The sequence below is a fragment of the Falco rusticolus genome, chromosome 6 (genome assembly GCF_015220075.1).
Source record: "Falco rusticolus isolate bFalRus1 chromosome 6, bFalRus1.pri, whole genome shotgun sequence".
Taxonomy (NCBI): domain Eukaryota; kingdom Metazoa; phylum Chordata; class Aves; order Falconiformes; family Falconidae; genus Falco; species Falco rusticolus.
In genome coordinates this window covers 81884049-81907174 of record NC_051192.1, presented here as the reverse complement: position 1 = coordinate 81907174, position 23126 = coordinate 81884049, and the positions used below count along the sequence as shown (strand labels likewise).

Genomic DNA, 23126 nt, shown 5'->3' with positions numbered 1-23126 from the left:
GTACCTACTCTGCATTTTCTCCTAGTAATCACAGTCTGTTCCATTTGAACTGTTTTCCGTGCCATGTCATGGCTATGAAATCTAGCTAGTTTGAATGAACTATTATTTTCTTGGTATAAAAAAACCAGTTACTTTACTGAGGAAAGTTGCTGAGTTTGTCTGGTACTCTCTACTCTTGATTAGTTTTCATTTTACTTGATTTCCCACCCCCACCCCCTTTTTTTTTTTTCTCTCCCGTGTCCTTTACTTTTCTTAAAAACTAGGGTTTAAGTCTTTTACGCTACCTATTGAGAACAGGTCAGAAAGGCTTACTATTTAGTTCTCTCTCTGTAGGTGGTACTACTCTGTTTTTGTATGGATCTAAGACATGTTACTTTGTGTACTAGTTTCACAGCTCTGTTCTCCCTGGTTTGGGGGAGAACAATAAGCTGTCTTCAAAACTGAGAGGAAAAGAGTAACTTCCCTTTTTCATTCTGTTTTATCAACATTCCTCCCTTTGTGATGTACAATGTCCACCTGTTCCCTTGCTAGTGAAAATATGGGCAAATAGCTTAATTCTTGGGGTTGAGGCTGAAAGTAATCTTAACTTAGTCCTCATTGTATAGCATCACTGGTTCTTCCCTGTTTGTGGTCAAAGAATCCTTGCTACTTGCTTTGCTACCAGCAGTGTCTTAGTATGTTCACTCTTTGCGGCCCTTTGTTGGGACAGCTCTTAATTGACCAGTACCTTTTCTGTTCTCGTGAATGTCTCTTCACCATTGGTATCCCATTATTCAGCAGGGGAAGGTTCCAGACAAAGTAACCATTTTATCTTCTTTGGGGTACGGTCTTCATATATTTCTTGCATCTTCGATTTAAAAGGGATGGGGTGGGGAAAGCAGCTTCCTTCTTGCTCAAGTCCTTTATCTAGCTTTCTGAAGTTACGCTTCACGGATTTACTGCCGCTTCCCCTTTTGCATCTTAGGTTTCTGTTCCAAATGACCAACTCCTCAGTGTTAGCTTTATTATTGAAGAAATTCCATTGTAAAGTGTCATTCATTAATCCCAAAATATTTTTGTTTAAAGAAAAAGTCTACTGGGTATAGCACACTCTGGCAGGCTTTGCTCTTTAATTTGTAATAGTAATTATATTTTGGAAGCTTATCCCCAACAGTAATTTTTGTTCTTAGAATATTAAGGATCTTTATTTCCTAGTAATTGTATGTAGGACTTGAGGGGCTGTAGTAAAAGGCCTCATTGCTGTCCTTTCCAAAAGCATTTTCTAGACCAGTTTCTGGCCACTTACAGAGTAAAACTATTTGCACCGCATTAATCACTGAATAATCAATCACTATTTGTTTCCTTTACATAAGAAGGGAGTGTCATCCAACTGACCCTTGTAATTCCCAGGGGATTCTTAAAAATAGTCCATCCAAACCATTTCTTGCTGGGAAAGATTAAAAAAAACCATCATCTTATTAGTCTTAATTTTTTTCCTTCTGTTCATTTTTTTCCCCTCTCGCCATGGTTAGCAAATAGTTCTTCCTACGACATGGCTTGTTTTCCTTGTAAAACAAAAAGTCTTCAAATCTTAGGGTCTAGTAGAACCCAGAAATTCTATTTATGAAGGACTTGGATGTTAGGAAGCTTGATACTTTAATGTTTCCTTTGTTGGAAAAAGGGAAAGGGACTAGAAATCTCTGTGTAAATACTCCTTTTCCAGGTTTTTATTACACATCTGCAAAGCTTATTCTTGGGCTGAATTTCCTTCCCCTTTCCACCTACCTCCCCAAACTGTCTCCCTTTAATACGGTGAGCCTTCTACATTAAAAAAAGCAGCACAAAGTTGTAACTTTGCCTTGGTTGTTGGATCTTGCTTAGCCAAAATTAATTCTGCATTCCTAGCTGTTGTGATGTTAGTGCCACTCGCTTGAAGCTCTGTTTTTATTTTCCATCTCTTTCTATAGGATGCTTCTGTTCATTTCTTCTGGAGTGATGGTCAAAATAGAACATAAAACTTGGATTCGTTTATGTTCCTCTTTTGCTAACCCAGAAACTCATTTGACTTTTATGGAAAGTACTTGCAGTAAGAAAGACCTTTATCAAATACCTGAGAGCATGGTAATAGGTGTAGCAGCCTCTACCACTGGGGGGTGTGTGCAGGGGTGCGGGTGTGTTGTAAGACCGTGGGCAAAAGATTTAGATTTCTTGCCTTTGGCTCAGCCTGTAAGATAGTGAGAACAGTACCTACTTCACAGTTTTTTTGAGGCTTGGTTCGTTAACATTTTAAAATAATGCTGATGGCCTCTGGAAGGTGCTGCAGAAGTGCATAGTGCTACTGTCTGCAGGCTGAATACCATTGTTTTTTCTGGCGGTATATAGGCCTGCCACAGCTAGGGGAAGAATTTTGTTTGGTGTCTCTTTAAAGAAAATGCAAAAGTGCTTTGCTGGGGAGAATAGAAAGGGGCTTTCTGAAGAGGTGCTGAAGACGTGAAAATTCAGAGTGGTGATTGGTCACCTCTGCTTGATTGACAGGTTGCAGGGAAAAACAAAAACCCATTTGTTCTGGCTTAATGGAACTGGAAAACAGAAAATGAGTATCAGGTAAAAATTCCTTTTTTAAAATCTTTGCAGTTCTCCTTTAAAAAGTGGAGTTTTTACACAAATCTACACCTCCCCCACTCCAATAAATTAGGAGTAGGAATTACAGAAACAGGCAGTTGCTAAGTTGTGTAATGTGGGTTGCCTTATGTCAGTGCGTTTTCTAGCAGGCAGGTGTTCTGAAACACCACAGCAGCCAATGCTACTGGGCTAGCTTAGCAAAAAGGCAGAGGATTGAAAGGGTGTAGTGACTAAGCCCTGAACTGGACCCAGCTCTCTGGTTAGGCTCATTAGCAGGTCGTTCAAGGGGAAGCTTTTATTTTCACTTCCTATACTGTGCCTGCTTTGTGGATAGTCTGTCAGTTTCTACTATCAATTTGGCATCTTTCATGAGCATTATTACAAAATTCACTGAGAAGTGAATAGCTAAAAAGTAAACTGTTTTAAAGTAACTTCCATCTAGCAGTATACTGTCTTACAGATTTTACAATAAATTTCAACATCAGCACCACAGTTTTGAGAATCATAATTGAAATTTATTTATTTCTGGTAACTTAATTATTTTGTATGTTGATGTATTTCAGATTGAAGGACAAGGACATGGTGCAGTTTTTGACTGCAAGTGCTCTCCTGATGGACAGCATTTTGCATGTACTGATTCTCACGGTCACCTTCTGATTTTTGGCTTTGGTTCCAGTAGCAAATATGACAAGGTACAGTGCAAGATGAAAATCAAAATGTTTGTCTGTGTTGAATGCATTCATGCAAACTTTCCTTCAGAGCTTCATTTCAAGAGGGTGTGTCTTAACACAATATTGAGCCATTAATATGAAATGTCTCAGATTCTTGTTGTTGACATTGAGCTTACTTTCACTGTATTGTTTTAAACTATGGAAACATGCTATTAAGGTACTGTCTAAATGGGAAGTTAAAAACAACCTTAAGAAAAACAAAACAAAGCACCCAAAACATTTAAAAAGTTACCCAGTCACTGTCTATTTTCTTAAGTGACAAGGCTGAAAGTGTCTACTAATGGGTCCACATGAATAATGTGAATAAACTGCAGTGGAACTGAAACAAGAGTTAAACATTTTGGTTTAAAATTTTTTCTGGTTTCTGACTAAGACCAAAAAAAGAGTGGGAGAGGTGTAATAAAACCTAATTCCTGCTATCTGCTTTTAAACAATGCATAGTCTGGGAGACATTTGCAACAAATGTACTGTATGTTCTAGTGGTACGATTTTATGTCTGCTAATGAAGTTCTCCTGTCACGGATGCTGTGGTGCTTACACAGCAATGTTCCACCAATATTGGGTGATTAAAATATTACATCTTCATTCTAATGTCATAGTCTACGTTATGTATTCTAAGCATGGTTGTCTTGCCACAGACCCTCATGAGTGTATAGATATGTGGTGTTATGTTTGTTCTCTGTGGAGGAACATGCCCTATGAACTATACAGGTTATCAGGTTTGGAGTGCCCACAAGGTCCTAGTTCTTTTACCACCGAGGCAGGAGGTGTGGTGTGTCTCTTCTCCCTCTTTCTAAGACTTAAGCAGACATATCTTCTCCAGGATTTTCTTTTCTGCTTCTGTTAGCTGATACTGGAAGTTTATTGGTGAAGTGCTGGCTTCTGGATCTTGCCTCCTGCTTTGGATCTTTGGACTCAAGCTGGTCTTGAAAGCATTTTGGCAAATAGCAACACAGAGGGTCCTGAAGGAGGGAGAGCAAAAGGAGTTTAAATATTTTTTTTTTTTTTAGTCTTCCAGCTCTTTTTTTGATGCTAGTTACAGCAGTATTTGCATATTGAGGATTATATTTTTCTCCTTGTCTCTCAACTATGATTTGAAGTACTTGGTATTTGGCTGCTGTTGCTGTCCTGCAGCTATTGCTAGCTGTGCATTTCCCCTTTCATTCCAAAGAAAACAAATGAGCAGAGGCACCGCAACAAGGAAAACCAGGATTATTAGATAATTTTAAAGGTCTTTGTCTTTCAGAGTTTTTTAGTATTCCAGACCTTAAAGTCTTTTGTAATAGAAACATTTTTCTCTCTGTGTCCATTGATTAATCCAGGTTTTATTTCTCCAGTCATTTTGGAAGTGTATAGACCTCTGCCACTCAGAAATGTTGAGCCTTCCCCTCTTTCCTGTGATACACCAGGAGTTTCTTATACGCTGCCATTTGATAATTTACCTTGTGAAGGATTAGATCTGTTTGAAGAATGAAAACTACAGACCCTTTGTTCTCTTGGGATTGTTGCTGCAGCCTCTGAGAAAAGACTATGTTTAAAATTAGTCACTTACTGGGTGATTTAAAATGATCCTCTCCAGCAGTTACTGTGCCAGTGGTAATCTTGGCATTCTTGACCATAGAAGAAATGGGAGCAATTAGGATTTGCATTTGTTACCTCTTTAATCTCAGTCTTCAGCTCTCAGAAAACTCAGTCTGGAAGTTTCTGATCTCTTTCTTGTCTGGTTCCATCTCTTCTTTTATTTTTGTCTGACCTGATCTATAGAAGAATGTAACTACAGGTAGGTAGGTAGGTAGGTAGGTGCTGGAGAATAGGTGTTCTTTTTTTCTGTCCTTCCCCACCACCACTGCCCTAATACTTGGGTTTATTTTCAGACACCTTGCGAGAATATGCTCTGGTAGGAGCTGCAGTTTTTTGGCTTTAAAGTGGTTTCCATCTGTCTCAGGGAATTACTTGTACAGGAAAAAGGGGTATGGTAACCTGTCCTGTATTGCTGTATTTGTGAATTGCAGTCAGGACAATGATTACAGCTTGAGATGGTGTTAGATGTGCTGAGAGAGCAAGCTCTTGGTTTTCCACATGTATGGTTTGCATGTTTTGTTCAGGTAGTATCTGTGTTTCCTGCTTGACTGGAACCACTGGGCAGGCTTTTCTTTCCCCAGTGTGATCTTGGCCACAATGAAGGTGATGGGGTGTGTTTGGTTTGTTTTCTTTTTTTTTTTCTTTCTTTCTTTTTTTGATGATAAATGTTTTTCTGAAGTAATTCTTCAGTGTGTGTGGGGGAAGACTACATTTGCTGCTTTTTTAGGGCTCCTTTGTTATTTGACCCAGTTAAGGGGGCCTTGAGCCAAGCTCAGCTGAAATTTCTGTGTGTGTGAAGACCATTGGAGATGAGCTGAGCTCACTGTCAACAGTGCTTGTGCATTTCAGAAGTTCATGCTTAGGTGGAAACTTGTCCAGGAATGCCTAACTGTCCTAAAGCGTGAGGGTACCTTTCTGTTGATTGTATTTCTTAGATTGGACCAGATCTCTGAGTTTGCAAAGGCTTTTGTCCCTGAGAACTGCCCAAACCACAGCTCTTTGTTGCAAGTTCACAGCTCTTGTGTGGTGGATTAGTGCAGTAGTGGGGAAAAATCTCTGCATTTGTGTAGGTGTGCCCCTTCGGAGAAACTGAGGATTTTGAATGTGCAGTGTAGTTACTGAAGGAGAGTGTTATTTGTAGAGCTCAGATCCTGTGGACAGCTTTTGCCGGCTGGGTTTGTGAAGCCATGTGTTCAGAGGACTCACATCTTCATGGTGGTGTCGTATCTTCTTGTTGTCATGAAACTGATCTCTAATAGTATATCAAGAAGTAGGTCTGGTTGTTACTACTTGTAACTGGGTGTCTACTGAACATAACCATTTAAGGTTCTTTGAAACATCTAATCTTCTGATTTTTCTCAGGACTTGCAATAGCCTGAGGACAAGGTTGCTACCCCCAGGTTCCAGTAGGGACATTCCAGTCTTGTATCTGAGAGCTGGTCTGAGCCTGGGTTTTCCACGAAATGCCATTCCTCTCTTGTGGAGTAGAAAATTGTTGTTTATTCTCTCTACCACGTCTGATTGCAGTACAGAGTACAAAAAGGGTAATTGCACACTCCATCATGATACTGCACCAGAGACTATACTGGTAGAGGTCAGTGAATCTCAAAAAGAATTTTCAGATGTTCCCTTTGCTTACAAAACCTGGGATGCAGACAAAACCATACAACCAAATCACAGCACATTAAAACTCAGAGTCTGTATGATCATGCTGTTGAAATATCTTCTTTCTCAGTGTGAGAAATACTTAATAGGAAAATTGACACTAGGTGAAAGAAAGTACTGGACACTCTACTGTTACGATTCTAGGGAAAATTTTAAGTCCTTCTAGGACCTATGCCTTTATCATTTTGAGCTATTTGAGCTGAAGGGTCAAAGTTGCTGAACAGGTGTTGATTCTGTCATTCAGACACACGAAAGTACTTTTATCTTTCTCATTCAGCCTCTCTTAACAGAGAATCTGGCAACAAGACTTTACCCAGTCGGGGTTTCTTACTGCAGTGGGACGTGACCTTGTCCATACATACTTCGTAAGGGTAACCACTTGAATCCCTGGAGTTAAATCATTGCTATTGCATCTTTCCATGCATCTTTCCAATTTCTTGCAGTTGTTACTTCTCTGAATTTTTCTGTGGTACAGATACCATGTTACCTAGTATTTTTTTTTAAAAAAAAATTATCTACCTCATGTGGCCGCATGTAGGCACTTTGTGATATTGTAATTGATAGATGTTTGCTGTCATCTTTCCTTCCTATTCTTCTCACATCCAGGACAGGAGACCTTTGTCACTGAGAGCCCAGGCCTCTGAGTAGGTGGTATAACCTCTGCCTTACTGATTTCTGCATCACAAGTTACTGCAAACTATGTTACGGATTGGTCATGTTAGAGCATGCTCTTCAGAAATGTAAATTCTACAACTTGGGCATTCCTCTGTCCGTGCTCCTGATACCTGTCTCTTAACACCTAAGACTTTTTGGAGATATCTATGCCTTGAGTTAGTTGTTTAATTGTTTTTATATTGCACTGGAAATCTAATTTGCATGAATGATGATTTTATGACTATATTTTCAGTTCAAAGTTAAACTGAGTAGATGAGCTGCCAAAGGGTTTGCTTGCCAGTAAGTAGGTAGTGTTGGGATGTGTAGTAGTCATGTCAGCTTGTCTTTGGTTCTCTTTCTCTTTTTTGCCTTGCGGTTCAGTACCTTTCTGATTGCATGACACTGAGGTGCATGTGCCAGTGAGAGATGGAACTTAAGCCCTTTCACGTACTATTTGGATAAAGGAAATCCTCAGTCTTGAGCGTCTGTGGAAAGTCATCTAGAATAAATTACGAGCAGGTGGACTGAAATAATAAAGACAACTTTAAGCCTGAAGAATTCAACTTTAGATCAGCTTTATTTTATCTACTGGAACTTTTTCATGTATCTAGCATTGTAATAGGAATATATAAGTTTGGCTGCTGCTGTTAAAACATTTGGCAAAAACATTCTGCGATAAATATTTTCTACTCCTCTTGTTCCTGCACCCATAGCTCATAAGTCTGTGACACAGTTTTTGTTACCAGAATATATATTAATATATTCAGAGTATAGAAGAAAATTTGTGAATTATTTAATAAGCCCATGCTGTGTTTGGTCAAATGTCTGCAAGTAATTAAATATTGCCCTATTCCCCTGGTCTTTAAATGCTCCCGACCCTCAAACATGTGGATTATTCTCCTTGCGCTATAATAAAGAAAAGTAGTACTGGGGAAAAAAAAAAATCATAGTCATTAAATTTTCCCCATTAAACTGAGGTAAACAGATCACTTTATAACCTTGTTTTTGCAAAAGTGACCACAAGTAACATTGTTAAAAGTACTTTTGGCAGTTATCTTCTGTATGCTTTTTTGTAATAGGTTCTTAAAAAAATTACAAAATAACTTTGTTTACAGATAGCAGATCAGATGTTCTTTCATAGTGATTATCGGCCCCTTATCCGTGATGCCAACAACTTTGTCCTGGATGAACAGACACAGCAGGCTCCACACCTTATGCCTCCCCCATTTTTGGTTGATGTGGATGGCAACCCTCATCCTGCAAGGTATCAAAGACTAGTTCCTGGTCGTGAGAACTGCAGGGAGGAACAGCTTATTCCTCAGATGGGAGTGACATCTTCAGGTATGGAAAATTTCACTTCACTACACAGTAGCCTATCTAGTTACTTCCAGGTGTTCTACACTTTCCCTCTTGCTTCGTCCTTTTTCTTCGTTTCTGGGCATAGTAGTTCATGTAGTGTGGAAGAATTGGGATGTCCTTGGCACTGATTGATTGTGACGTTTTCACTTAACAGTATTGTCATTGACCAAATTAGTACTAGTTGGTGCAACAATACCAGTTGGCTTGGAGCTCATTTAATTATTGGAACAGTGTATGATGCTGAGTGAGCTTTCGGGTGATCTCTTTGGAGTGAGACTTCCTACTTCAGAAAACCTAGGAAACAGACTGTTCTTCCACAGATCACTTGGAACGTGTAATACCTACAAGAAGAGCAAAATGGGAGGACGCCTGGAACATGCAAAATCCTCTTCCTATTTAAGTGAAAGCAGTCATTCAGCTTAAGCTTTGATAGTTTGATTAGAGAACTCTAAAGAGTTGCTGAGGATGCAAAATCTAGGAAGTTCCTTGAAAGTTGTGTTCTCCATGCTTACAACATGGGAGGAATGTGCGTATGTTGGGCTAATGGTAGGCTGTTGGGAGCTGCCTGGATGTGGCCCACCGTGGGTGGGGGTGTAAAAACGATGCCTACTTGTTTTGTGTCACTAGTTCAATATTAGTATAAATGAGCAAACAGTGACTGGTGATAGTAGCTTTAAATGATTTCAAGATAAGCATTGTTAAGTATTTGGATATTCTTGAAAACCGGGAAAAACCGACTGTGCCTGTGAACGGTAGCTTATACGTACGCCATACTTAAGCCTGTGATGTGTCAGATGTTCCAATAGGGTTAACTGACAGTGCAGTTACCAGTAGATCTCTTTATCCTCATTTGTAGACCTGAGGATTATCAGCCACCAAATACTTACACAATAATTTGTAAGGAGCATTTCTATATTTCCTCCAAAATTGTAGGAAGAAATGCTACCTGAGAAGGAACTGTAGGAAGAAGAAAAATCTTTCTGGTGAACGTATACTGTGCTTTATCTTTAACTTTCTAGCTAGTGGCTTGAAGCTAAATTCAGTTTCCAAGGAAGGATGCGATTTTACTTTGTTGTTGCAGTTACAGCATGGATCTATGACATTATGAAATTCTCCAAATTAGAAAATGTCCTGGACATATTCTCCAATATAATATCTTGCAACAAGTCAGACTCTGCACACAGACCCAACAATATTTAGTTTAATGGTGTGGCTGCATGACACATGATTACCTGTAGGAAGATGATGTCCATAGCATTTTGTTTAATAGCAGGAAGCCATCAACCAGGCTGGCAGAGAGCCAGAGAGATTATAGAGGGAAGATATTTTTCTACCTCTTTACAGTTTAGGAACAATATATTCAGTCTTATGCAGAGCTAAACTGTGGTCATGTATTTGTGTTCCCTTCCACTAAGGAAGCTCCATTTCTTTCTGAAACTTTATTGTGGGATTTGATAGATCTCCCTCAGAGAACTGACAATTTATTTCTTGTCAAGTTTTCTGTAGGGGCTTATAAGCGTAGGGGAAATACAGATAGTCATGCTTGGTTTACTGCTTAGGTGTACATGAAGCTCCTTTAAACCAGATATTTTGCAAAAATCAAATACATACCAGTGTCTTTATTATTTCGTTGTTTAAAAATCTTGCTCTTACTTGCCAAGGCAAAATGTCACAATCTAGATACATAAAACCCCATTCATTTTGTTTAGGTAGCAATCTCCTTATTTAAGATCCTTCTTGGGTTATTTGTAGTATTTCTCATTGTTTTCAGTAGGCAGTATGTCTGCTCGTGAGGTCACCAAACAAATCTGGACTGTCTCACTACATGAGTCAGAAAACATCCAGCTGTGGTTATACCAGAGCTCATACCATGATTTGAAGCTTCTGCTGCTTTAGCGAAGTTGACTTTGACTACAATAACCTTGAAACCCTGAGAGCACTATCTTAAATCTTTTATGCTCTTTCTGCATGCCATCATCTATTAAGAGAGCTGCTTCCGTCTAGCCACATAATCAAAGCTCTTCATTTCATAGCACAATTACTGTAATATCTTCTCTTTGATCTTGCAAAGTGCAGTTTATACTGTGATATCTCTTTGGAATCATGCTGGAAAAATTATTTCTGTAGCTTGTTTCTTTGAACATTGTCATCCCTCGTTACAAAGTTTTGCAAGTTCTGCTTCTCTTGATCAGAGCTTCCCACCACTCCACCATCTAACTATTCCATGTGGAGGTACCTGACTTCTTTTTCAAACCAGTCCTGTAACCCTTGCCTTTTTCTCCATACATCTCTTAATTTTTTGTGACCATTGTGAGTATGAAAAGAGGTTTTGTGTTGCTCATGCTTACATGCTGTGTATTTTGCGTGCTGCACAGAAATACTGTCACCTTACAGTCACTTCGGTGAAATATTTCCTGTCTTTCGTTCAAGAGACCTACCCAGAGGGGGTTTCTTGGCTGTTTTACATACCAAAGAAAATTAGCATTACTTAACCTTTGTCATCTTGATGCCTACATGGAGCTCCATCAAGCATTTTTGCTGCTTAGTGTTCTTCAGTATAGATAATGCTTTTCTAATTCAGTTAGACCTTCTTGATGTAGTTCTTCTGTTGGCGCTTATGCTAAAGTATTTTGTAATGTATTTGGGGCAGGCTAAGCATGCATTTGAACAATTTACATTGACTGAGCTGACAAACAGCAGTTGTATCATGCTTGTGTGACTTGCCGACACTTAATCAAATGTAAACTTTTATTAGGAGTGACGTGTAATCATCTTGACCCTGCTCCAGCGAATACAATGCTCTCAAGATATTAAGAAAAAAAAATCCTGTTTAAAAAACGGCTGTTACAAAAATATGCATTAGCCCATGCTTACACATGTGTTTATGCTGTATTTTTAAATTTCAAAGCTAAAACTTCAGTGAACTCTTTGTAACATCTGTTTCTTCAAATCAACGTTTGTGTGTTGTTCTCTTGTATATTTCACTTCACAGGATTGAATCAAGTTCTTAGTCAACAAGCAAATCAAGAGATCAGTCCGTTGGATAGCATGATTCAAAGACTTCAGCAAGAGCAGGACCAGAGACGTTCTGGGGAGGCAGGAACCAGTAGTACTACCCGGATAAGCAGAGGTAGGTTACTGGGCAATGGGCATTGTAGCCAAGACTTGGAAAACTCACATTGTTGTGCATGATTTGTGCATTTTGTTGAACTATTAAAAAGGAGATGTGAAACTACAGAACATAATAGAGCTTTCTCATCTCTTTATCTTTCTGCGAAATCTCAGGATTCTTGACATTACAAATTTATCTATTAAAGTTATTGTCTGCTCAGTCAGGGAACTTGTAGCAACTGTGTTCCCTTAGAACTAACTGCCCTACTGTTTAGTCTGCAGTTGGCCATCTGTTTGGTTGAAATCTGAATTGTGTCAAATGAGGAAATGGGAGGAAGAAAAGAGGAAGGAGTTGCTTATTTCTCAGTCCAGCTATTTCAGTATCTTGTTCTAGATTACACAGTAGCTTTCAACACTTAAAAAGTCATGGTTGCAAATCCACCTGGGTAAGCAAGAATAGTTTGTATGTGGAAAGATGTGGAAAAATGTTGAAATTTTGCTACGGTGTAGGTGTTTGAAAGCTGTTGAGTGTGTGTGGGTTTGCTTTGGTTTGTTTGGGTTTTTTAATCTTTTGACCGTTTCAGGTTCTTAATCTTTTGACCATTTCAGGTTCTTGTCTGTAAATTTCACAGCTTGGATTCCCAATTTCCAGTGTTGTGGCTTCACTTTTTTTCAAGGTAGAAGACTGTTCAAGGAATACACTGGTTCAGTGAGATTGCTCACTGTTTTATAATACGGATCTGGAATGCAGCAGCAAGTCAGCTTCGCATAAATATTTTCAAATGCATTTTTAAAGAAAAGCAAACCAGTGAAACATTTGCTTCACTTCAGATTGTTGATACATCTGCTCTTTTTCAATGTGAATTTTTAAACAGTACTGCATCCCAGTAGCTGTTTAAGTGTGTGTTGTGGTGACTACAGAAGCTGCTGGAGTAGTTAAATTCAGTTAATATTTGATTTCTTTTGAAGTAATAGGTTAAGTAAATTTTTTTTTCTTAGTTTCCTTTCATTTTGAGTTCTTCTTTTTGAATGGTTCCCTTAGAATTTCAGATCAAGTACAAATACTACTTTTTGACTTTTTAGGATCTGTAAGTTCTACCTCAGAAGTACATTCACCACCAAATATAGGATTAAGACGTAGTGGACAAATTGAAGGTGTGCGTCAGATGCATAGCAACGCACCAAGAAGTGAAATAGCCACTGAACGGGACCTTGTGGCTTGGAGTCGAAGAGTTGTAGTGCCTGAACTGTCTTCTGGTGTGGCCAGGTAAACATAGGCCAAGTTTACAGTGAATTTTAGTTTGGTGAACTTATTTAAATTGAACTGGTTTGGAATTTATACTGTCATAGAACTATTTGTGTGGTATTTATCTATACTGTGGTCTCAATTTCTTGTAAATATCAGTTTCAGTTTGAAATCAGCTGTTTGCATGTAACTTGAAAAATCTTGGAATTACAGAAGTATTGTGAATAAAACCTGACCATTTGACTTGTATATGCAATGGGATCTAGCTGCCTCAGTGTTTTCTGGCTTGCAGGATAAGAGTTACAGTGTGTTTTAAGTCCATTTGTTCTTGCCATTATATGGCCTTTTATGGCTGGGACACTGACCTAATCTATTAGGTACCTGAGATGAATTTTGATTTCCAAACTGGAACTTTATTTTGTTCAGTAATTGACTCCTGTGATGAATATTTACATCCATAAGTCAAAAAACCCTACTAGCCACAATCAAACATTAACTCCTCCAGCTTTCTGAAATAAGATGGAAATCTTAGTTTGTAATCTTAGACTGTAAAGAGAAGAATTGTTCTTCAAAGAATGTTATAATTGTTGAACATTTATTCCTTGATTTGGAATAGATCTTCTCAGTTGTATTTTGCTTTAAGGTTAACATCTCAATTTTCGTTTTTTCAGTAGGCAGGAAGAATGGAGAACAGCAAAGGGAGAAGAAGAAGTAAGGGTGTATCGATCAGAAGAGAAAAGAAAACATGTAACAAGTCACATTCAAAGAGAAAACAAAATACCTACTTTCGCTAAGGTAAATAGTCACTTACACCTTATCACACAAAGAAGTGTAAAATTTAACTCGGTGTGTTAGGCCCTGTAAATCTACATTCCTTTTCTCAGTTTTGAATTTTAAAACCAGGGGTACAGGAATTGTTTACCTCTCCAGAACGAGGAAGCGTGTCTGTACTGATGTTTCACGGTGTTCTGAATAAACAACGGAGATTGGTTTTAGAATCCACTAAGTGAGAAGCCCTGCAAATCTGGTGTTAGGAACACGATTAGTTGTAGGGAGCCTGTCATTGTTTATCAATACATCCTGCTACTCCTGTCTGCTGTTTGATATACTATTCCGTGGAAAGGGTCAGTTAAAACTCAAGTCACAGTTATTAACTTTAACATGTTTAAATCAATCTCCAAATACAGAATTGGGTATTTTCTCTTATGGTACCCTAATAATCATACTGTGGTTTTGTATGGGGCATTTTTAAGTCATGCTTTTTGCTAGAGCTGAAGTACATATTCCAGAAAAGAATAAAACAGGGTAGGTGAAGAAGAAGGGAATGGAATGGTTGTAATGAAATTGTCATAATTGACTTGATGTTTCCTGGTAAGAAAATGTGAAGGTTGCATATTCTGTATTTAAAAAAATTGGGTTATATCTTGCGTGTTAGAAATCAGTTTTGTCTATGCATCTCACATGCTCATCTGTGCTTTTCTAGCTAAATAACTATAATTTGTAATAAAGGAAGTAAATTTTAAGCAACTGTAGAGGAGAACCCATGCTTTGGGTTTTGCAGTATGCTTATTCTATATGAGACAGTTCGACCCTCAATCAGAAGCTTAGTAAAGTAACAGGCCTTCAAGAATGCCGGCAAACTGTCCACTAAAGTAAAAATCACTTATGAGGTTCAAGGTGGAAAAATGAAGAAATGAAGTATTAAGAAAAAGGGTACAAAAGACTGCAGTTATTAACTTTATCAGAATACCATACTTAATGCCTGTGCTGTTTATTATTTACTTTCTTGTGGAGGAAGGGAACAAAGATCGAAAGCAATCTGAAATAAGTAAACTTCAGGTGCTTAGTAGTGCTTGTGTATTTTTAATAATGATTAATTAATTTATATGCAGTAGGAAGAATACATTTGAGATAGGCAAGTTTCTGTTTGATACTAAATTGAAGGTTTCTGTTTTGCTTCTTTTTTTATACTCGAGCAAAGTAACACTTTCAAAAGAAGGGAGGTAAATGCTCCCCCACCCCCAAACAGTTCCCTAATAATTTTCAATTTCTTTATTAAATTTCTTAGGGTTTTTTTTAAATTAATTTCTTGTCTTGAAATTGTGTGCATTGCTATCTTAAGAAATGGTACTGGAATGCTAATTTCAATGCTGCAGTCACCAACATCAAGTATGTTTGCCCAGATAAAGTGAAAAAGTATTTTTTCAGTATATCTCCAGTTCTCGTACATAGAGGGAAGAAACTCTCTGCCACTTAGAGTTTTGGAGATGGTCATGACAGGGCTTATTAATGAAATAACCAGGACATCAGAAATCTTGGTAACTCCTATTTTTCTCTTGGGAATAATAGAAGATGGGCCTCACAAATTCAGATGTTAACATTTCTTGTCTTGGGAGGATGTATTTTAGTGTTGAATTATAGACTTTCATTTACTTTAATTAAATGCACTGCTCAAGGGTTCTTTTTTTGTTTTGAGGGTGTAGGGGGCAGAGGTTTCCTTTAGCTACAGCCTTGTCAAAGCATCCTTCCTGAAAATGTGAGTTCCTACCAATTTACCCTTACATTTCTAATTGGGTTACAGTTTTCCTAAAATACCACTAGGACATAAAAATAGCAGAGTAGGCTAGTTGGTCCAGCATTTTGGTTTCAGCAATTACTTTTATTACATCTTTGAACAAAGAAAACTTAATACGGATGTTTTCGAAAATTTTTCTCGGAGGAATTTTTAGTCTTCAAACTTTACAGGTAGCACTGGATCCTTTTGAGACTCATATTTTCATTGTGGATTTTATGCTCTTAAAATCCTTCAGATCAACAGCTAGCTTATATGAAACTGAAGAAAGATTTTCCTATTTACCCAGAGAATGTGTCCTTTGTTTATCTCAGTCCATCGAGGGTCTGTGATATGGATTCTGATGCCCAGAATGTGAGGGAGAGGTAACTTGGTAAATCCTTTAGTTATTTCCCACCTTCATCCCAATGAAATACAGCAAAAGCAGACAGTCATGGTCTCTGCACTTGAGTATGTCAGTTAAACTTCCAATAGAAATCGCTGCTGAATTCAGTAATGCTTTCAGAACATTTAAATAAATCCTTCTTAAACCCGACAGGATACTTTTTTATGTCATCTCGGCACAAAAACCTCATATTCTTCCATATGTGTGTCTCTTTTTTAAGTACTTGGGTTGTTGAGAAGTACATTAATTCAAATCCCTTGAGATAAATCTCAGAGGGTTTAAAAAATGAGTAGGTATCAAATGGCCTTTAAATAAGCAAATTTGCAAGAAGAAAAGGGTGCTTGATCCCAAGTGATCGAATCTGCCAGTTAAATAAACTGCTCAGATTGCAGAGTTTTTTGTTGTTGCTTATGGTTAGCATCAGCAACACTTTTGTTCAGTAGTGTCTGAGCAATAAGAATGGTGAGTTGGAATTGTCATCTTCTGTAGTGTCCATAATAAAATCAAATAAATGCCTGGGAAGAGAAGTAAGGCTGACTGCATTCCAGAAACTGTTGTGTGATATATTTAGTGGTTTTTAAAATAGAAATTAGTAACTGAATTATAGCAGCTCTTCTGTTGCGGTTCTTTATAGTGACTGTGTGGCTTTAAACACAAGCTGTGTTCAGTTGAAGATAGAACTGGAAAGTACTGTGTAAAACTTCCTTTTCTTGAGTGCATGTAATTGGTTTTGATACTGATACCTTGTAATTTATGTTACAGTAGTGTTGTGAGAATGCAGTTATTTTGTGTTGTATAGTGAAGTCTTAAGGGTTTAATGAGAGAATTTATGATCTAGAGGAGATGGGGAAATCCTCAAACAAAATACAGGGGAAAACTTTGTCTTCTAGTGATCTGTAGACCTAAGATTAAAGCATCAAGAATTCTAGAAAGTGTGTCATTGTACTCTACTGTCAGCTGGTCTGGAAACGGAGTAAACAGGGCTTGTATTAAAACCTTTTCCTCCTATGCAAATTCAGTTTTATTCATAACAGTAGGAAATGCTAATTTTTGTATAAACTTCTGAAATTTATCACTTCTGATCATATAATAACGATAATATTTTCTTCTGTTCTGTTCTAACTGAAAAGAGTCAAAAATACAGAATTAAAATGAAAAGGAGGGCAGGAGCAAATGTTAGCATTTTGGATTACAAGCTAAATAAAGTGTAGGTTGGTAAGGAAGAAGACAGGGCACCTGTAATTACTTTTTGAGGAGATTCCAAAGTGCTGTTACTAATTTTTAGTCCATGGTCATTACAGGGTGTGTTAAAAGTAGTACAGAATTATTACAGCTCAGTCTTTTCTTTAACAATATCTGCAACTTAGATGGAAGAAGTCATGTAAGCATTCTGATATTTAAAGTTAGGAAACCTACATTTATTTGACACAGGTCATACTGAGAAGTGTTTGTCCATGATTGCTTGAGGGGCTAACAGAGTTGTGTGGGAGAACCCAAAAGCTTGGGTATTTTGACCTGAATAGTATTCAGTATCGCTGGTCTGCATGTCAAATGAAGACCTCAGTTTGACTTTCAAAGTCATTAGTGAGGGATAGGGTTTTCTCTGATTATTAAACAGAAATCCTTAAAAAAAACCCACAACAAACAAACAAAAAACCTCAGTGACAAAGAATAGACTGTGGCATTGTAATTTTTGAATGTTCAAAGTGGAAGTGTATTTCAAATGGTTTTTGTTTCAGGAGCGTGCCAGAGATGAGAAGTGAGATAAACAACATGTTTAGATAAATGTTCCCTGTCCAAGTAATTAGAGTATTAGTTTATTAAACTACTGGGATTACAGAGTATTTTAATAAATATTAAATAGTGTGAAATTTCTGTATGCTAGAGGGTTAAAGTGGTGTGTGATCTAGTAAAAAAGAAAAAGACAAAACCGGAAATATTTCTAATTACTGTTAAGTGAAAATTATAAGCAGAAATTTCAAAGAGTTAAGATTGGAGATTGTTATCAATGGACAAAAGTAAGCATAGGCCTCTGTTGGGACAGGTGCGACTGTATTGTAAACTAACAGAAACCAGTGAGAAGAAATGTGTGCATTGGGTTTTTTTGAAGGTAGCTTCATTGTGTCCTCAAAATTAGTATTTTTTCCACTTACGTGTTACTTAAATGCTACTTCCAGGTAAATTGGCAAGATGTTAAGAGGAAAATAATCTAAACCCCGAGAGACTAGTACTGAGTACTTAGTGTCCGTTATCTTCACTGCTTTTGGAACAGTTCTCACTCATATCTTAAATCTGTGTGTTTGTGTGTGGTAAGAGTAAAAACAGTAATGACAAGCACTGCTCCAGACTTGAGAAGAATATGGAAGGATGCTCTTTACTCAAAGAGAAAATGACAAGACTAGAGGCAGTGGACACAAACTGCTGAAACAAAGGAGGTTTTGCCTGAACGTAAAGAAGTACTTCACTGTGAGGGTGACTGAGCACTGGCACAGGGTGCTCAGGCTGTGGAGTCTCCAACCTTGGAGATACTCAGAAGTTGTCTGGGTATGGTCCTGGGCAGCTGGCTCTAGGTGGCCCTGCTTGAGCAGAGGGTTGGACAAGATGACTTCCAGAGGTCCCTTCCAACTTCAGCCAGTCCGTGAAATAAAAACTGTGTTATGCACTAGCAGCTTGGGGGATGTGTTGTACTTATGTCTGGGGAGAACTCATGGTCATTGGAGAACGTTAAATTTGGACAAAGGCATGTATTAATGACCTTGGTAAGGCAAAAGTTTCCCTCCAGAAAAATAAGGACTGAAATTGAATAAGGACAGGCTTAAGTTCAGAGGTAAATATTGGGCTGAAGAATTTAAATAGTGTATCTACTCAAGAATAAAAACAGTTATAGGCTACTTGACAGATTGATTTTTTTCAGCATAACATTTCAAATGTAATGTTGTGAAAAGCATGTGCAGACAAAAAAGCCAAATTTTCCTTTCTTTGTCTTTAAAGAAGCTGTGAGCATCTGTTTAATGTTGGGGTTGTGATACTAGGTGTATGCTTGTGTCCTGCCCCTGTTTAACTTTGTAGTAGAGGCTAATTTCTGTTACCTTAAGGAAGGAGGAACCATGTTCAGATAAAGAGTAGATGCTGCTGATGAAGAAATCCTATGAAATTTCTACAGCCAAAGCTTTCCAAAATTGCTGCTGTCCTGTGTGAAAGCACAGCAAAGTTGTGCTTCCCAGTGAAGTCAGGGTCATAAAGACAGCAGAATGCAGTGGTCTGAGTTGTCAGGATACCCCTGAGTTTCCACTTCATCTTTCACAAATGGTGTTACAAAGACCCTCAGCAGTGTCCGTATTACGTGTTTGTATCTATTCCTCTCAAATGCAGGAAATGCCATTATTTGTATTTTGCAGAAAAACTGTTCTGTGACAGCAGCTGTAATTTCTAATGTATCTATAGATGTGCTGATACTAACTGGAAGCTGTAGATATGGTACAAGGCACTTGTCAGCATACGTGACTGTTCATCAAAGTGTATCAAGAAAGAGAGAAAGTGAGGATTGAACATCAAACCATAGGTTATCTCGGCTTTATTTCTAAGCCTCCCATTACAGCTGAGAGTCCGATTTCAAGCTCTTTCTTTAGGGATATATGTTGGGGATGGGGACAAAGACCATCAGCTGTGTTTCTCGGTTGTTGTTGAACATGTTGGTGATAGATTCCACTCTGTCAGAAAAAGTTTATAATACTTCATCTTTTTAGTCAAACCTTCACACTTGACTCCACCCCGCCCCAGGTAAATAAAGATCTGCCCGACCTGCAGCTTCTCATCAGATTTTGGCAAAGCTGTGTTGAATAGGAGTGATGATAAAATATATTTTTTTTGCAAGATCTGGAAGATACATACCTCATGGTCCATTTTCTGGTCCCTGCTTGAGCAGTGAGGTCAGAGATGACATCCAGAGGTCCCTTCCAACTCTAATCATTCTGTCATTCTGTTACTTACGGATAACTACTTGTGATTTTGTTTTTGGCTTTTTTCCCTTCATTCTTGTTTTGGCATTGCATCTTTCCCAAAGTAGTTTGTTACCCTTTGGCAGTACTATGGCCCAGTAGTTTTACAGTGGTGTTCCTTGCTTCTGTGAAAAAAAAATTTTGTTTTGGAGGGGAATGAGTGGTGGCTGTGGTGGTCGCGGGGTGTTTTTTGTTCACAAGCTTTGAACTGCCAAAAGAGAGTTAACACTTTCCAAACCCAAAGAGTAATGCAAAGCCCTTCAGTTTTCTAAGGATCCTTAGTAATCATAGAACGGTTTGGGTTGGAAGGGGCCTTAAAGATCATTTAGTTCCAACCCCCTGCGATGGGCAGGGACACCTTCCACTAGACCAGATTGCTCAAAGTTCTGGTGTAAATAGGGAAAAGCTACATTTATAATAACCATTTGAGAAATCTCACCTCTGAGTAGAAATGGGGATGTGAATTTTTAGGACTTCTGTTTATAGAGAAAAGACACGAGCATTACAGTTGGACTGTAATATAGCTTCTGCAAAATACATCCTCATTATTGTGAAGGGTATTTGACAAATTTGTTTCACTGGGCTTACGTGTTTCCATTCTGTTGTCCGTGCTTCCTCATACCATGTTTCGTATGATGCTAAGAGGCAGATGGGCTTTACAAGAAAGTCGCATTTCAGTAGCAGAAGAGTTGCTGTAATGCTGGCTTTTGTGACCTCTCTGCTTCAGCAATGAATCTTGAGAGCTTGACCAGAAGCGAGCAGCCCCAGAAGGCTATGTGCCGGGCTCAGCTGCTAGTCTTAGGGCTGCCTCAGAGCTGTTCTGGTCAGGTCAGAGCAGCTTGAGGTCCAGTATGTGCTGCCAGTTTGAATCCAGAGGAAGGAATGCCTCAGGTCTCAAAAGCCTTGAGTAATGTTAAGCTACCAGTTGCTGAGCAGTTCCCCGAGAGGTTTCTCTGGTAGCAGTACTGTCAGTGGTAGCTTCCCCACCTTGAAATGACTGGTCAGAACAACAGAAACACAACGCTTACTAGACAGAGCATAGAGCAGTTCGTGTTGGTCCTGTGTGCTTTGGTGAGAACTGTAATGCAGTTGTACAGAGCAGCGTGCTGGCCTGCCCTACTGAACCGTTGCAGTCACGGCTGAAAAAGGTGTGTTTTTTCTAACAGGCAGGATAGGAGAAAAGCTCTAGCTATCAGAGTTCTGCACTTTAAGGAAAATTGTGGTAAGGAAAACCAAATCTTGCCTACTGCTGCTTAGCCAAGTTTTAGCAGTTTCCACCAAAAAGTGTGTTGTGTTGGGTTTTTTTTCCTTAATGAGAAAAAATCTAACCCCATGAACCAACTTTCATTATACATGACAGGAAAGATCATCTCTTTCCTGCAAAGGAAGAAAATCCAAGAGGAATAGGTACAAGCAGTCTGCCCTACTAGAAGGCTCTGATAATATTAATATTTTTCTGTGGTTTGTTCCAGTTCTGCTTTCTTCATCTCCCAGACTGTTTCTTCAACCGTATCAGCAGCTATTAGATATCTGAGGTTTCCTTTATGGAAAAAAGAGAGCACTGGGGAAGTGTACCTCTTTCTGTGGCACCTGCGAATGTGTCCAGAAACTATTTCATGGGATCTGAGCTAGGCTAAAGTTTGAATATGCAAACCAGAAAAATTAGCACAAAACACAGAAAATTGAGATCATAGCTCTTGATTTTTTGCTGGGGGCTGGGGACTAATACAGGATTAGACACTTCGTGTTGAGAGAAAATGTTTGCATTATGTATATTCTACAGGAGGAACAAAATGTCTTAATGCTGGAGTGTGAAGTGTTTCTTAATTGCAGACTTCATTCTCCTGAGCGTCACAAGAACTCACATTCTTTCCAACTGACTCATTCATTTGAACTCTTTGTGCATCATTGTACCATTTAAAGGGCTTTATGGAGACAGTCATCTCAGTATGCTAAGGGATATATTACTGTATGGATCTCTCTTCTAACAGATCTGACCCCTCAGTCCCAAAATATCACAGTCTGGCATTCTCTGTAAGAGTCCCCTTTCCTCTGATGGCCATGTTTAGTGTAATTTTGAGCTGTTACAAGCTCTTGGCAGCCTATCAGTAGTTAACTGATGTGTACCTTGTAGAGAATTAAGAGTTTAAATAGTCAAAGATTAAAAAAATTCTGTTATATCCAGAAAGATTTTTTATTTGTTTTCAGAATATACTGAACTGCTTGGTCCATATATTCAACTATGCATGTGGAGTGTTTTCTTCAGCAACTCTTTTAGTTTTGGACTTGCGGCCTGTTTTGAATTTTGTGATGTTGAAACTTGCATCTTTTTGCTACTGCAAAAATTGCTTCCTGAAGTCTGTTATTAAAGAAAATGTTGTCTGTGTATTAACAAAACGTATACTAAAAAATGATGTATTTTGACTGTTGTGTCTTTGCAGAATCATTCTCACGATCATTTACTAGACACTAGCGACTCAAGAAAACAGCAAGCTAATCAGCACAACTACCGTACGAGATATGCAGTAGAAGAAACAGCAAGGCCTGCTGAGGAGTTAGAAAATGGACATAGTTCCTCAGATGTAAGATCCTTATTCATGAGGCAATCTTATACATTCCGTTTCTACTTGCTAAGCTCCTGCTTCAGCTAAATGAACATTGTTTCTAGTCAGCTAATTGAACATTCTTTCTAGGAGAAACTCATGTTGCATTTTTTGTTGTGGTTTTTCTTTCACCTCTTTAAAAAAATGATGTCGAATTAGATTTTGACATGCTGTTTATGTGTTTAGTTTTGACTAAAAAGTAATTGATAAGAGGGAGAAATGCTCGTTTGTAAGGGCATTTTGCAAAGTATGTGTGTGCAGTATCTAAATAAATCTGCATAAATCTGCCCTATATTTACCAGCCTAATCAGTATGGTTGACATGGCGTAGCAGTTTGGTCACTGGTTCTAGGTGGCCCTGCCTGACCAGGGAGGTTGGATAATACGATCTCCAGAGGTCCCTTCCACCCTCAACCGTTCTGTGCTTCTGTAGCTACAGTAAAGATTAGTAAGAGTATATGAAGTTTGTACTGGGGTTTTGTTTCATATTGATTTAAAAGATATGGGAATACTACATTAAAAGGACTGGAAATAATTTTCAAAAGATAAGCTAGCCTTTTTACATGGAGGTTGAGAAGCACTTAAATCTCCCCTGGCTATATGTTATAAAAATACTGCTCT

The 23126-nt window shown here is 38.3% G+C and overlaps 1 protein-coding gene across 5 annotated transcripts in view; it reads left to right on the top strand.

Annotated features, from left to right (window-relative positions):
• Positions 1–23126, top strand: part of LOC119149581 (pleckstrin homology domain interacting protein) — a 118986-nt gene that overhangs the window by 60507 nt on the left and 35353 nt on the right. For 4 of the 5 annotated variants that reach the window (XR_005104768.1, XM_037390938.1, XM_037390937.1 and 1 more), the window contains 6 exons: positions 3165–3293; positions 8348–8573; positions 11584–11721; positions 12786–12969; positions 13620–13743; positions 22345–22485. Coding sequence is in view for 4 of the 5 variants with exons in the window: in XM_037390938.1 (XP_037246835.1) it covers positions 3165–3293; positions 8348–8573; positions 11584–11721; positions 12786–12969; positions 13620–13743; positions 22345–22485 (942 nt within the window). In the remaining variant the exon portion in view is untranslated. The remainder of the gene's footprint in view (positions 1–3164; positions 3294–8347; positions 8574–11583; positions 11722–12785; positions 12970–13619; positions 13744–22344; positions 22486–23126) is intronic. The other variant, XM_037390939.1, reaches the window with a different exon arrangement.